Consider the following 17,060-nt stretch of genomic DNA (forward strand, 5'->3'; position numbering starts at 1 on the left):
AACCTGGGCTTTGGGAGAATGGGTGGAGTTTAGGGGACCCAAAGCTTCATTCAGGCGGCTGTTTAGCTTAGCAGGACCAGGAAGCTCCAATCACACTCAGACTTTGAGGAAACTTTAAAAGAAATATATACTAATAAGCTTTTAGCTTCTTCATAATGAGTCAGTTAATAGAATATCTTTTCTTTTTTTTCTACTTTCTTACATACAGGTGTCTAAACTCCAATTATGTTCTCTTCCAAGTATCAAACCAGCTCTCTAAATTTAGTGTCGAGGTACAAATTAGGAAGCTGATTTCCCTCAGCTCCTCATATAGAAGAGACAGACAGACTCCTCCAGAGGGTAATTTTGATCGTAAGAACTACAACTTAATTACCATCCCAATATAGCTAAAAAAAAAAAATACAAAAAACCTCTTGCTTTGCAATATTTTTATTAAGATGATACATAGAAAAGTGATCACAAAAAGAGATAAAAATATTTGAACTTACTGAAGAAAACCAAAAAAGGTAATTCAGACAAAAATTACTTAATAATCATGAAGAAAGTTTCATTTCCCCTCCTTAAACACAACCTATAAACAGCTTCCTAAAGCAGTAAGAATAAATACTGGATGCAATTACAGCTTCAATATTTATCTTTCATTTTTTCATCGTACTAAAAGCACTAAATGCTTTTGGTCTTCCAGGTGGTGAAGTGCATATTCCTCAGTATAGGGACAAATCCTAGAGAAGGGAAAAAAATGAAAGAAAGAAAAAATAACACAAATAACACACAAATAGCACAGCTACTTAGTCTTCAGTGAAGTATGCTTCCAGTCCTTCCAGTTCTGTATCAGCTTTTGCATTTGAAGAGGCAGAAGTAGAACTTGAATTTATGTTTTCCTGGGTATTATTTTTTTGTTGAAGGTTTCCTGAGTTATTGAATTCCTTCTTCAGTTCTCTACCACCATTTAACAGCTTCTGACTCTCTGTAAAGTACTGATTAGGATGATTCAAAGAAAACCCAATGTCATCAACCTGCACATAAAAGGAAAGGAATACCAAATTATTACATTTATTTCTAAAAATCATCTTTTCCATATTCAAGAACAGATTAATTAACAATTTAATAAGTTCCGATTTTGTTAAAGAAAAAGGCATTGGTTTGTAAATAATGTCTCAGTAAATTTTAGCATGACACGAAACTAGTTTCATCAGAAATTTTCTTTCTCCATTGTAAAAATAAGATAACTTTAGCATATTCAAACATTATTTCACACTGTCTTTACTACAGTAGCGAGAATAACAAAACATCTAAACAAACATAACATGTAAAAAACCATCTAAAAACACATAAGTAAAATGGCATCTCTTTAGAGATGTAGGACTATTGAACATGCACCTTAAAATGGACTTTCAGCACCCAAGAGAGAGTGAAAAAAGTTTAGAGTGCAAATGAAAGTGGAAAATACTACTAGCAGTTCTAGCAACTGCACAGTATAAATCTAGATCTTAAGTATCAGTGTGAAACTGCAAATGGGAAAGGGTCGCTTCATGTCTTCTCCTGGTTTCCCCAGAAAGCACAAATGCAATATTTACAAGGCAGTGGGCTATAGCAAACAGAAACCCTGCAGATCAAGCTTATCTATGCTCCATCAGTGCCACCATAAGCATGTGGACGCTAGATTCACAACCGTTACCATAGAACATTTAACCTTCAGAGCAAAAGAATACAGAAAACTAATGCATAAGGTGCAGCATATTTTTATTACTACTTTTTACTTAGCAGGTGCATTCTTTCAGCTCTGGAATTACATGATCAACAAACATTCAATTAATGCTCATCAAATACTTCAAATCAACAAAGCTTTCAGCTTTAAAAGGAAGCTATTCTGATGTATTCAGCACAAATCAAAGTTATAACTTTTGCATTTCTTTTGGGGAAGCTCAGAATTGGAAATGCTTACTTTAAAATATGCTTTCACCTCCTATTCAAGGCAACCTGCAACTTTCATTTGCTTGTCAGTTCATGTGAATTATAGGAATCTTGTTTTAAAAATACTGCTCTTAAAATACATTGGAAGAATTACCAAGCATGGGGTTCAACACACCATGGAAGACTAAGAGTCAGTCATATACCTGTAAATTTCTGCTCCCACTATATTCACTTTTTTCCAGAAGGGAGGGGCCAATTCAGGCATAATAAGCAACTCTGCACACACACAGAGTCTCCTGAGGACATACTGTGGCTAATTTAATATGCCAAACCCCATCAATTTAAATTTCAGCCACTTGTGAATAATCATAAAGCAGAGGATCAGTGTGTGCTCTAAATGGAACTCTGATTAAATGCACTACCACTGCCTAGCTTAGCTCCATTAGAAAATGGCGACATGGATAACAAAATCTAATTCAGACATGAATTAGCAACTGTAGTCAATGACCTTGCTTGAAAAATCTTAAAAGTAAGTAACAGTCCTAGCACTTTAATTTGGTACTCAAAGGCATAATGAAAAAAAAAATCCAAAAAACCTAACCCAAAGTCATCACTGAATTTGATTTTAGTCTTATCTGGATGAGTTTCATCCAGACAGCTTTCATCCATGCTCCAATTTTCATTACATGAAAACTAAATTACTTCTTTACATGAAAAAGGCTTAAAAAGAAGTGATATAGTGAAAAACTGGCATTCCTTTTAGAAGCTCTTAATGAGCTCTGGTTTTTTTTACCTTAAAATCTCAGTTCTCTTCAGGTCAATTTAAGAGTCACTTTGTAACTCTTAATTTTATTCTAAACTCTCCCCAGCAGTCTGGAATAAGCTGTAAAAGCAGCTCATTGTATGAACAGAGCCTACAACCACATCTTCAGTGGTGATTGATGGTATTTGTGAGTTTTAATTTGTGGGGTTTTAAAAGCTATTTACAGGTAGTTAAAATTGTTGTATGATTCCATGTACCATTTTTTCCTTTTCAAACTTGAATGCTACTTAAATAAAACTCTTATCAGATGAAGCTTAGACAATGTTTAATTAAAAAAATTCCACCCATTCAAACTTTTTGTGAGAGCCTTACAAGAGAAAGGGGAAGATTTTTTCGTTATCTTCATTTGTGATATGGTACTATATAGAAAGAATTCTGTTCTCTGTAATTTTCAACAGGGTTCAGTAAACATTTCTCTGAATAAAAATATCCTGCTCTGGCTGGAAATTCATGAAAATGAGTCTTTTTTTACATTATACTGCTCATACAACTTTATGCAAGTTCTACCATGTTTTTAAGTAATATAGATCAAAGCACATTAATTTTAAAAGCCTTATTATTAACTTAGTTGTAAGTTAGCTGAAACTTACTACAAGAAAGAGAGAAAGTAGATTTCTCTAACAGCTTTGCCAATTCACACTGGTAAATCTATCTGGAATCCATCATACCCAAAGTTTGCTGGCAAAACTTTAAGGTTTTAACATGCAGAAGCTTTAAAACTTTACATTTTTAACCCAGCAAAAAGACCTGCCACTTCAGAAAAAACTGTATAATCCATCTAAGTAGGTGATACTAAGACTTTTTTTTTGATTCAGCACATTTTGCACACACTGGCTCTCATACAAACTCCAGTTTAGTATCCCTGATATAGCAAATATTGTTTTGAAAATCCTGAAATAATAATTTTGAAGCTATAAAAGCTTTGGGTTTTAACCAAGAACTTCTAAAATGACAGCTGCTAATGCTACAGCTGATATCAGAGAAAAGCCATGTGGAGCAATCATGGTGCTACAGATTTCCTTTCCCACACTTACTGAAGAGTTAACAAATTGCCTACACACATCTTAGTTCTTGCCAGGTCCATGCACTGGACCACACAGATGATGTCTGCCTTTGTTCTGTGGTTGTGAAAAAGTGAAACCAAAGTTCAGGAGAGGTCTAGCATTGAAGATAATAAGCCCAGGTTACAGAAAAGGCTTAGAGCATTAGGCTTTTTGTTAGCTCATGCTATTTGAACCAGTAGCACTGAAGTGCAAGGACACAACCCCCACCACCCATCCCCCAAAAATGTATGCAAACATTCTAACTCTAGTCCAGCTGCATGTATTAGCATAGTCTTAGTGCCAAGCACGAGACAACTTAAGCTAACCCTCTGAATATCGAGAAATAAAATCTTGAACAAGTCTGTTACAAAGTAATTCACAGTCAATCTAACCCACATACATCATACTTTTAAGAACTGCTGGCTGCACCAGCTCTTCCCAACACATATCAAACACTTTCTTGGTAAAATTTTTACATAATTTAAGTTAAAATTCTCCATGTGAGCAAGTCCATCACTTCCATGAAAATTTTACTTAAGATTTTTCCCCTGCTCAAAGAAACAAGCAAAGTTATGCTAATTTATTCTTCTGAAATTTCCTTTACTAAAAAAATCTGCTACTTATATACAGGAAAGCAAAGGTTTGACTGAAAACAAAGGTCACCAGCTTCAGAGACACAACTTACCACCCCACATAAAAAAAAAAAAAATGAATAAAGCATATAGCTGTAGAATAGAAAAATCAGTCCAAGCAGACTGGTAACAGTAAAAGTTGAGCAGCTAAATTCTGTAAAAAAATTGTCATCATAAGCATGTGTCATTCAAACTACAGTGTCTATGTATCCTGCTTTCTCTCACTGAAATAATTATCAAGAGCAAAGCAGAAAGACGACTGTGAATGCAAGCAGCAAAGACAGATATTTATATTACCACAAAGCTGATAAAAATGCTTTTCTGGATTTTTCTGTAGAAGAATGGAAAGACAGTGCTCCTAAAATGCACAGTACTGATTTATCTTTTGATGAATGTTGATCTTGGGGTCTATAGTCATTTGGGGAAAATATTTTTTCTACTGACATGAGCTTACGCAGAGCGAGTGTTACCTAAATTTAAAATTGTACAGAATTTTGAATTTCCTTCCACATTATTAGACTCGTTGTCAAATTTTCTAACATTGTAAGACAAAGTGTTCCTTTCAAAATACAGCTGCCAAAACAACACTGGACATGGGTTTAGGGTACACCTTTGCTATACATTCATACATATGACTGCTGGAAATACATGAAGACAAACAGTTCAACTTAAATCAACTGTGAAAACCACTAAGAACAAGAAAGTCAGTGATAAATGCCTCTGGGTGGGTCATCTAATCCTCCTCCATATCCTTAGTAAGACTGTTCCACAGTCTGCTGTTCGAAAAGGATGTTTCTATTTTTTGGTTTTTATAGAGAACAAAGCTATAAGAACAGCTGTACTTCACTGGGGTTTTTTTTGATGACAAGGAATCTTGAACCAGTGCAAAATCTGGTTCTTTGGATTAAGAAATCCCACAGGAGATGGGAGTGTGGCCATTTGTTACCTTAAAAAGTTTTGGACAAAACTTTACAATAACTTTGCTTACAATTAAGCAAATGGGAAAGCTCTGAGAATGCTCATCTTGATTTAAAAAATAATCATACAGGACTACAAATGTGAAAAAATGCCAAATAAAAATTAACAAAAGGAACCATGCAATTGCTGGGAGATTAAATTAAGAGGTTTTAGATACTTTTATTTTTTAAGTTGTATCTAAACACATCAAACTTGCTCAATGCATTAAAGCCTACAAATGTGATTATAAGCAGGATATTGAAAAAGCTAAATGACTTGAAATAGATAAGATTCAACAATATTGACCTTCTTCGGGAAGACAGCATAATGTTGTACTACATCTTGTAATGTGAGGCCATTAATAACATCAATATATAAATGCAGAAAATTACAAAAGAATATTTGAAATTACTGAAAAGAAAACGATCAAGGCAAAACAACTAATGATAGATGGGGAAACTGAAAATAGTCTCAGGCTTCATTCATGATTTCCAAGGCCTTCCTCAAGACAAAGTGGGAGATTACAGCTGAACAAAGGATAGTAACTACTCACATCATGTGTCAACTCGAAGTACTTCTGACAGGCCAGTTGGTAATGCATGCCCTTCACCAGCTCCAGGACCTACATGGAGGGAGAGGAAGTGACAGACAGATTCACAAGCAGCACACATTCAACTTATTGATACTTTCAACAACAAGGTATTCCATGACTGCCTTGTACAACAGCTCATGGACATCTGCAGCACGTGACGCCTGTGAATCCGACTAATAACTGACAACATTTTAAAATGCCCAGGCTACATTAAAAACAAGAAAAAACAACAGGAAAGTATGCCCGACCCTTAAAATGTAATTTCAATACTCTTAATTTCAAGAATAAGTTGAATCTATATTTTGGTAATATAATTGTGACAGTTATTGTCAAACCATCATATTGCAACATTTCTTCCATAATTGCAGACATAAATCTAGCAATTCAAGTGGTTGAAGCATGAAGCAATCAAGGACATGATTTGTATTTTTATTTTCCACATTACCAGTTCATGCAGATGCACAGTAAAATACTACTGTGCTCCCATCAAGAAAATTTAATGCAAATCCTTAAGACAAGTATCTGTGAGAGCGGAACGCTTTTACCTTCAATCAGATTTGTCCTTTTTGAAATGAAGCTATTTCTAGTCAAGCTCAGCAGAATATGTGAGTGAATATGCTGTTTTGAACACGTATTAGGAAAATCATGCCATCTTTTGTAAATACAATTTGCTTTCCAATTCTGCTTCAGGTAATCTCTTCTGTGCTGCATGAAGTCCCATTCTTATCACCAGAATGCAATGCTGGTTGAAATATTTTAAAGTTTCATTACCTCCTCCCTCCTTTATATAATCAAAATGTATGCTCTCTCTGCTTATCAAACAGAGAAAATTGCTGGAATTAAGAGATAGCCTCAGTGGAAGGAAAAACAGTTTTCAAGAAATGCTAATTTCAAGCCATTTCCCAAGGTTGACCTTTGTGTCAAACACAGCAATATACAGCTTAAATCCCTGCTGTACTCATTATCGGATGCTGCCTTGTATTTATTGACAGATATATAAATAAATTACATCTGTGAATGGATAAAAACAGCAACACACTGCCAGGAAAGTACTTAGCCCCATTATTTCTCTGTAATAGCCCAAGTGATTACATTTCTATCCCTCTTGCCACCTCCTGTTAAACCTGCTGTAAAACAGAAAGGCCAAGGCCAGCTAGGCAATGAAGTCTGAAATCTGCCACTGTCTGTGTACATACATATATTTTTTCTCATCTCTCCTTGAAATTGACTGAAAAAGTTAGTAGCTAAGGATTGAAAAAACTCATCTATTCTAAACACTTCAATTTCATATTACCTTACCTTTGCTTGTTTGTTCCTTACAATATAATCTACGCCTCACAAAAGAGCCATCTTTATTTTAAAGAAAATTCTAGCTATATGTATATACTTTCTTAAAAGTACTTTTCACCTAATATGGAGTAATTATCAGAAGACCTATTGGTCTGTTGGTTAAAAGAAACATTCATGATATTCTGTAGCATTCAGACCTGTCTAACCTGAATTTTCCAGTTGAAAAAAGTCAGCTAATTCAGTCCAGTTCATAAATACTCAAAGGCTTTCTCAAAATTCTTCTTTTTAAAATCAAGATTACATGTAATAAAATTATATAAATAAAAAGTTTTCTAAATTTAGATGTAAATACATTTTAAATCTCAGAACCTTATGCGAGCAAACAAACTCAGGTATGGACAAATTCTTAGTCTAAACCCTAAGAGATTAAAAAAGTTAGTATATATGTAAGTGTCAACTGGACAAATCAAATTTAACATATTTAAAGAAGAACAGCTTTAGCACCTTAACTTGCTTTATCAGGGAAGAAGTTGCTAACAGGAAACAAAAAAGGTTGAATACTGCAACAGAATGGAGTCCAGCTAGAAAGGAGTCCTTCTGTGTGAGAAACTAACAATCCTCTGTTAAAATAAAACAGATTTATCATCCCTAATAAATATTGTCTTCTCTACTACATTTGTGTTCATAATGAAAGCAAGCTTGCAGCTGTTTTGTCCTAGTACTTCCCAGAAACAGACCTCCACTCAAAGCTTCATTCGCAGCAGCATTTCTTTTGCCTCTACATACATTAAGCCATTTACACTGCATTGCTTTATTTTGTAAGTAAAGGTACACACTCAAGGACTTTTCCTGTTACTCCTTATGTGCCTTTGTCTTCACTGCCATCTGCAAGTCGCTTTTCTGATGTTGCTCTACTGACTGCTAATGAGGCTGAGATGATGTTTGGCAGATGTATGCAGCCACCTGCTTTTACAGATCCCCAGCACTCAAAGTAAAGATGTTGCACGGATACTTGGGGCTCTATAATTAGACACTGTTACTTTCAATTTACCCAAAGCAAGTTTGGGTTTGGGTTTTTTTTTACGTTGCGGAAATAACTTATCATGAAAATCTTCCTACTTGCACTCAGCTATGTATGATTGATTTCTAACTTTTCCTGAAAAGCTTCTTTAGCTGCAAGGGAAAATATTTTTGCAGACAGCAATAACCTAAAACTTTTTAAATATCAGATCAACAGGGAGAGTGTTAGGCTTTTTTTCACTGTGGTGGTCTTGTGGTGGTTTTTTTTGCAGGTTTGGCAGCTTTTTGTTCAGTGTTTTGATGGAATTTTTTTCATTCATAGTAACATATAGCTGTATCAGAGGCCTAGGCACAGACTGGCTTATTTATTTCCATCTCTGTGAAGAACTTCCAACCCACCAAAACACTAAATCTGTTGAAGAATATGACACAAAGTTCAGTGAGTGACTTAATCAAAACCTTTAATTTAATCCAGTGATAGGGGAAAAAATTAAATTAAGAGAAAAATTCTACTAGAAAGAACAAGCTGCCTTCTGAAGTTATGTGCTGTTCATCAACCTAAGTATTTTTCCCTAAAGAATTTTTTTTACTCCTAATAAAAAAGCAGAAAGAACAAGTCTAGACTCTGTTTCTCCTATTTGTAGAACCAGCAATTTTTACTACTTTTTGCTTTTGCTATTGTTATTGACATGATTTGGGAAAAAGGTAATTTCTCCAAGAAAACTTTCTGAAACAAATAATAGATATTTCAAAATCACTAATTCAAAGCCTATCATTTCTATCTCCCTATATGTTAGATGTGCAGGCAACACATTGCAGCACATTTAGTACAGATAACTACATCATAACAGATGTATTTATCACAGAATCATAAAATGGTTTGAGTTGGAAGAGACCTTAAAGATCATCTAGTTCAGACCACCTGCCATGGATGGAGACACCTTTCACTAGGCCAGATTGCTGAACGTCCCATCCAACCTGGCCTTGAACACTTCCAGGGATAGGACATCTACAGCTTCTCTGGACAACCTGTTTCAGCAACTCACCACCTGCACAGTAAAGAATTTCTTCCTCCTATCTAGTCTAAACCTCCCTCACTTTCAGTTCAACGTCATCATTCCCCCTTGTCCTGGCGCTACAAGCACTTGTCTCATATGTAAAGACATATCTTAACATATACTTTATATTCTTCAAATTGATTAGCTATTATCAAAACTGATTTTATTAAGATTTTACCTAATTAGCAGTATACCAGAGAGAAAAATGAAAAATTATATACGATAAATTCAAATGCACCTACAAATTCACACATTAGGTACTCAGCTTCTCCAAGAAGCATTAAAAAAAAAAAAAAAAAAAGGTACTATCACAAATATTGACTAACATAAGGAAAACATTCAATTAATAATAAAGTTAAATAATTCAGTTCTTGGAATAAGCGTCAGGATTAGCTCTCTACTTTAAGCACTCTGATAACTAGGCAAGACCTCTAAGTCATCTGCTGCATTACTTTGAGACAATTACTTCAGCAGATACAACCCTAGACAAGATACAGCTTGAGAAAATCTAGACTGGAACAACAGGTTGGATCCAAATACTTCAGAGCAAGCAGATTCACAAATTCAAATGCTTTGATCACTTTTTTCATTACTGACAATACTACAAAATGAATGTACTGAAAGCAATCTAATGCTCAGGCTGACTACTGAAGTCATGTGAGGTCTGGCAGTATTTTTGCTCTGTTACCATCATCACACGGTCCAGCTTTCCCTTTTCCCACCCATCTTGTGAAAAAGCCCTTTGGGATAGGGTTTGTTCCTACCACAGCAGTCAAATACTTCATCTGTACTGGAAAAGCTCAGCAAGTCTTATGAACCTTAAAGGAAAGGATGCATGTCAAGAGTACGGAGAGGCCCAGACACAGAAGGCTGAGAACAACACTAGAAAACTGAACATCTTGGCTAAAACCACAGCCATTAGGGCTAGACACTAGCTCCCATTGTGGCTCAAATAACAGCCATGAGGAACAAGCTTCAAAGACAAGGAAGGGCCTTGTTTGTGGGTTTGAAGGGAAATGTGAGCCCTCTAAACCAAAAGATGAAAATCCCAGCAGGGACCAATTCATCTATACATAGTTAAATTCAAAACAGATGTTTAAAAAATTATGCATAATTCCTAGAATTTTGGAACAGATCAAGGAACAAGCATAAGAGGTCCTGAGCCCCAGAAAAAACATACCATTTATTTAGCTACTGGAAATATAGTTATGTGAGACCATTGAAAGACTGGCAAACTATCCACCCCTAATATCTACTCACAGAGCTAAAGGAAGAAAACAATTCCTGATGCTCAGCAACTGTCATCGGCATCAAAGAAGACTCCTAAAAGCCACAGTCTGGACTGAAGGATCTTGATATGTTACTAGTCACAGAAACATTACTGGACCATGAAAATGGTGCAAAAAGAAGGGGTAGCAATAATGACAACTTGGAGACAGATGGCAACAATTTTTCTTCCTCTTCTCTTACTGGATATCTCAAAGACTGTCTGATGTAAAAGATGAATTTCTGAGAATAATTGATTTTGCATTATTTTATTTTAGTTTTATAAAGTCTTGCATGGAGGGTGCATAATTTTGTGGGTTTTTTGGTTTAACACTAGGAGTGGACACTGAAAAGCACTTCGCCCTAATTGCACTTAAACACCACAGAAGTCGTGGACAGGACAACATCCATTTCTGGGCAAAGAAGATGTTGATGGAGACTGTTTTCCTGAGTCACTTTTGATAAGAAAATATAAGACTGCTACTGAATCCAAATTCTACTTTACCAAAAAAAAAAAAAAAAAAAAAAAAAAAAAAAATCACAATTCACATTAAATAAGGAACTACATTAAATATGAAGATACTGCCTTACTGTGCAAATTCACTGAAGAACTAACCTCTACTAAATCCTACCCACACACACACCAAGGCATCTAAGCCAGTAAATCCTCACCAATCTTTCCAATGATTAGCAGGATAAAAATCCCAGACCAGCATCAATTCTTGATGTATATATAAGGAAAAAAAGCCAAAGGAAAGTATCTCTAGGTCCTGTCAGAGATATATAGATGCTTATTGATATGAACCAGAAGAAAACAGGGAAAAAAAAAAGAAAAAGGTAAAAGCACTCCCAGGAAAAAGTAGGAGTATTTCAGGAATTTGTCAAGAATTACTATAGTGAACAATAAACTCTTCAAAACTATTCTCTTTTAATTTGTATCTTAATTAATCCTTCCAAAGGAGACTGCTTGAAGTAGAACTTCCACATTCTTTTCCATTTGGTACAACAGTTTGTTGATGCCTGATAAGTAATGGTGACATTCCATATGAACTAAAGAAAACAATTTAAAGTGGGTTTTTCCTATGGACCTAAAGCAGGTTCCAGTCAGTTAATCCACAGAAGTATTTGGTCTCAGCTTAAATCGCACCAGTACATCTTCTTCCAATGAAAATGATGACAACCTTTTACTGCCTAAAACTCTTGCTAGAGCAAGCAGTGTGAGTCACAGATCTTCAGGACACATCTCAAAGTTCCAATTCCTCCTTTTTTTTTTTTTTTTTTGCTATATAAGATAGATTTTCAATTTAAGTTTACATTTTTAAAAAGCTGATAAAAATTACTGCTTAATTTCATTAGGTGTTTTATGTGTTTTTTTGTTTGGAGGAAGTTAGCACAACAGATAATGAAGTATGTGAGTTTTAGAAGTTTATTATAGAAAAGAATTACATTTGTATACTGACTACACAGTAGTCCTCCACAAGTCACTGCAAGAATAAAAAAAAAAATCTCTAAAACACTGCCAGAGTCATTTAAACTTCTTTTCTAATCACAGTGCAGTAAAACAAGGTATTAAAAAATTCTGGATTGTATCCACTATTGTAATAAACCTACTTATAATATTAAACAATAAAAGGTGGTGGTGATAATCATCACATCAGTGGGAGCCCTGCAGCCAGAAAGCCCAGATTCTGGTATAAACCTTTTATAAGAAGAAATATTTCACAATACACACAGACAAATTGCATATGGCATTCCTACATGAATAGAAAGTAAAATTGAAAAGCAGTGCCTTAATGAAAGTGTCAAGCAAAATATGCCTTACCTGAGTTATTCCACTGGGAGGGATCTTGTATGACTGCAGCTTTTGCTTCAGTAGCTCAGGATCACTGTGGCGGAATGGGCACCCTGACAGTAAAAAATAAGCAAGCTCACAAACAAGGCAGTTTACTCAGGAGTTAGTGCAGTAAGGCACTCAAGAGACCAGCTAAGCTGTTCCTAATTGTCTAACAGCTTATTAATAGGAAAGTTAATTACCCATGTGTACAATTGCTTTTTTTTTTTTCTTTAAATAATTACTCTACTGCAGAGTTATCAGGGCACCACAGGCTCAAGAGTCACATAAAATATCCCACCATAAACAGGCCACAGTTATTATTCACTGACAGGAAAAGAGTTTAAGTTGGTTCCTGACTAACAATGACTGTGTTGGTACATTTAATGTCTCTGGAAAAAAGACAAGAAAATAAAAGTAATGAGAGACAACTGGTCTTTAAAAGCATAGAGCGTTGTAAAAATATCACCTTTTAAGTACTTCAAAAGTTCCACCACCTAAGTAAAAGTGGATTTTTTTTGTCCTAGAGTGAGTTTTGAGACACAAATGAATGAAAGACTTAGCATAACAACAGTGAAGCGAGTGCAGGTTTTCCATGTTTAGTCATACAACTGTAGGAGATTTTAAAATACCCTAGCAAACTTCAAACTTCCTGTATGATTGAATTCATATCTCAGAACACCTCTAATTGGTCATTTCTTAAAGTATCTGCATATTTAAAGTCTCCTTGGACTACATGACACAATGTATATAAAACCAGTAGTTATCAAGTCTGATCTAAAGAGGACAGCTCAAGACCCCTATGGTCTGGAAATTAAATACATAATTTAAGAGACTACAGGAGGGAATAACTTCTCTAGCCAAGGGATTCTGCTGTTTGCTGAACAAGTCCTGCTGCTGCTCCTCTTGGAGCTGCAAATGGTCTGGTTACTCCTCAAACACAGCAAAGATCAAATAGAAAGATGGCTGCATTTTAAATTCCAATCTCTGCATGAACCTGTAAATGCTTGGGGGTTTTCCCCTTAAGGAACTCACCATGATAATCTCCTTGGCTTGGTGGATTGGACATGATAATCTTCATGCAGCTGTATGGGGTATAATCAGTCCTCTTTCCTTCTTTCCCATAGTTGTGACGAATGCTGTAAGCATATCCTTTGTCAAACTGAATAAAACCAGAAGAATAAATTCTTAGATATTGGGTCAGTAATGCTATCTTCTCTGCAAATAGAAATATTGAATAACAAAATAAATTTTCCAAACGTACTCAAACTGAGGAAAATAAAAGCCTATTTGCTGACTGCTAGCTTTGGGTTTATATTACACAAACTTGCATTTATATTGTGCATATATTATGCAAACTTGCATACATGCTTTACAGACACAATTCAAGAGAAGTGTGTGACTGCATTGATTAAAGGTCTCTTCAGCTGGTTCTGTAATGGCTTTAAAGATAAAATGATATAAAGGTCAAAATTTTGGACACCCCAATATTAGTAAATGGAGAAAACATGGTAATTTAAAATCCTACACAAATGTCCATAAATTGATTGTCTGATCAGAGAAAAAAAAAACAGAAATACAGACTGCTTTACTTGGGTTTACGTTCTTGTTCTCCCAAAGTATAATGCTACGTCTATACTTCAGCACTGAAGTTAAATTCTTCAGATTCTAAAATGAAACATACTTCGCTTGTATAAGAAAAGTTTGCTCTTTTGTCTACCCATAGACTACGAATGCCTCCAATAAAATGAAATCTTCTAAAGGATATAGATGTAATCAAACATTTATCTTTACAGCAGAACACAAAATTATCAATATATTATTTTAGATAAGTCCTGTGGAAACCATTCAACTGCATGAGTTCATATCATTTTTATGTGCTAATGGGTGATATAAAATTTGTAGAGCAAACAGATTACTTAATATATAGATTCCATTAAATTGCATTAGCTACTATAAGACAACAAGGAACATTTGTTCAAATAACATACTTCAAGTTCTAAAACCCACAAATATGATAACATAATGAAGCATCATATTTAGAATTACACCTCTCCAGTCTCTTTTTGCCTCAAAAAAGAACTATGACAATAATAAAAGGAACAACTCTGCTATTGCTCAATTCAAAATTATAGCATTAATCTCAAAATCTTCATTGAAACATAGACAACTCCCATAAGAATTTAAGTTTTCTTCTCAAGACCCATTTTAAATTATTTTTTTACTCTGACTCTGGTATTTTACTAATAGAAGGCAATGTAATATATTGAGAAAAATCATTCAAACATACCACTATTAACACTACCACTGCAAGGATATTCTCATTTCTACCAATAAAAGTAGTTCCCTATTTGGCCTGTGGATGGCCAAATAGTACTTCAGGATATTTATATACCTATGAAATCTCTTGACTGGCCTAAAGATGACAAAAACAAAATAGAAACATAGGGGGGTTGGGGTTTTTTTTGTTTCTGTTTTTGTTTTAGTATAAAACACTTCAATGATTTTGAAAATATAGTTACTTGAAACTCTATAACATACCATGCAAATATACATGATAAATGTGTATAAAAATACACAGAGACTTTGAGAATAAAATCCTAAATTGCACCTGACTCAAACAGTAAAAAAAGAAACTTCTTCATCAAGATGCTGCTCATAATCAAGTCAATACAAGACGACAACTAAAATTCAGCACTCATCCCTAATAAGGCTTAAGGACATCCAAAGCTCTGAACAAACATTGATTAATTAATCCATACTGTGCATTTGACAAAGTGACTTTACTCTACTTGAAAAGACTTTTTAAAAAGCAGGAAGGAGAAGAAAAGAGAGAAAACAACATTTTGTTTTCCAGCACAGCCACAGGCAGGATCAAGCAGGTGGGAATACTCCTTCCTATCTAGTCAGCCTTTTTGCTCAGGAGATAAAAGAACTGGTTGGTTGAATAGCAAATGAACGCTACTTTTTCTAAAAACAGAGTTGGGCTTACCAACTCATTAGAAAGAATTCTCTAGGTGTGTGCTCACACTCAAAGGATCAGGGAACAGCTCCTCACCTCTTCACAGGGCACCAGCAGCTGCTGAACAAGTCCTGCTGCTGCTCCTCTTGGAGCTGCAAATGGTCTGGTTACTCCTCAAACACAGCAAAGATCAAATAAAAGATGGCTGCATTTTAAATTCCAATCTCTGCATGAACCTGTTAAACTGAAGATGGAATCTGTGATCCTGTAGCCACCTATTCTTCTAAACAGAAGCTCTGGAATATTTCCTCCTTTTCAAAAGAAGAATTAAAGCACATTTCATCTTCTTAACAAAGGATATTTGAGAAAGCAATTAAGTTAGACTAAATTTTTTTCAAGGGTAAAGCAAATCATGAATGCTTCAGGAGGTACTGCTTAGTTTCCTAGAAAATTAACACCCCTGTTTAACAGTTCTGTATACTAAAATCTTGAGCTGTACTTCTCACATCCCTCGCCTTAATGCCCACAGAAATTACTTTTAGTAACTAATTCATTACTTTATGCTGAGAAGCAGCTCTTGCAGTAAATAGAAACAGCTACATAGGAACAACACAGCCTGGGGACAGGTTTGGTATTTTCTCGTAGTTTTCTTGTAATCGTTTGGTTCTCTCTTTTTGCAGTGGCAGATGGCAGAGAATAGCACAGCTACGTGGGGCAAGTTGGCACATGTGCAGTCACATGCATCACTGAGAGCTGTCTCATCCCTGTGATTCAGTTTTTTCTTATCCTTGATCAAGGAAGCAGGATTTTAGCAGGGCAAACATCTGACAGGCTGTGTGGTCCTCCTCAGCAGGAAGAAACCACGAATTGGGGCATTTCACTACAGAAAACACATCCTGCAGAGCAGCCTTCTTTGTGCACTGGGGAATGAACTCCATGGTCTGCCTCATTCTTTCCTAATACCATTACTCTAGGATGTGCATAAAGGAGAAAAAAAAATAACCACGAGGAGCAACCTGTTTTGCTAGAAAAAGGATCGATGTAAAATCAGACATGTTTGAAATCTGCAGAAACAAGAAGACAGTAGGATCTGTTCCTTCCTATTTAATCTAACACTCCAAATTGAAGCGGTTCAATTAAAGTTCCTTGAACAAAATAAATTATAGACTGCACATATCATGCATGTAGGTGTTTGCAGGGTCATTTTAATTGCTTATAAATTGCTTTGTTTTAAACTATTCTAGAGAAATAGCTTAAAACCCCACCAAACTACTTATTGCCATCTATTCTAACTGCATTCTATTAAAAGGGCATTATGGCAACAACCTGTAAAAGGTCAGACTCGAGTGATTTGAAAAATCATCAAACCTTTTTGGTGATTTTTGTAAGAACTTTTGAGGGTCTTATTGAACCCTGATATGAACTTGCTCAACAGTAATGATGCTGCAGGAGCAAGTACATTTCCCGTGTACTCTGCGTGACAGTTTCCACTGAGATGAAACAAACACAAAACCAAAAAATTACTCATAGAAAAGCTGGGTACGTTCTACACATCCCACCACATTTGTGCTAAATATCAACAGAAACTGCTATGAAAGTTACTATGAAATAGTAATACTGAAGCAACATCATTACACTATTGAGATGAGCTCCTGCTGGTCACACTTGACAG

At 35.3% G+C, this 17,060-nt stretch overlaps 1 protein-coding gene across 1 annotated transcript in view; it reads right to left on the reverse strand.

Annotated features, from left to right (window-relative positions):
* Positions 1–413: 413 nt before the first annotated feature.
* The window catches only part of PRIM2 (DNA primase subunit 2), a 94,140-nt gene continuing 77,493 nt past the window's right edge, over positions 414–17,060 (reverse strand). Inside the window, exons 10-13 of the mRNA XM_040059188.2 lie at positions 13,462–13,588; positions 12,418–12,500; positions 5,923–5,991; positions 414–1,016 (exon numbers count right to left, since the gene is read on the reverse strand). Of these exons, the coding sequence (XP_039915122.1) occupies positions 789–1,016; positions 5,923–5,991; positions 12,418–12,500; positions 13,462–13,588 (507 nt within the window). The 3' untranslated portion in view covers positions 414–788. The remainder of the gene's footprint in view (positions 1,017–5,922; positions 5,992–12,417; positions 12,501–13,461; positions 13,589–17,060) is intronic.

Source organism: Hirundo rustica, chromosome 3 (assembly GCF_015227805.2).
Source record: "Hirundo rustica isolate bHirRus1 chromosome 3, bHirRus1.pri.v3, whole genome shotgun sequence".
NCBI classification, from domain to species: Eukaryota; Metazoa; Chordata; class Aves; order Passeriformes; family Hirundinidae; genus Hirundo; species Hirundo rustica.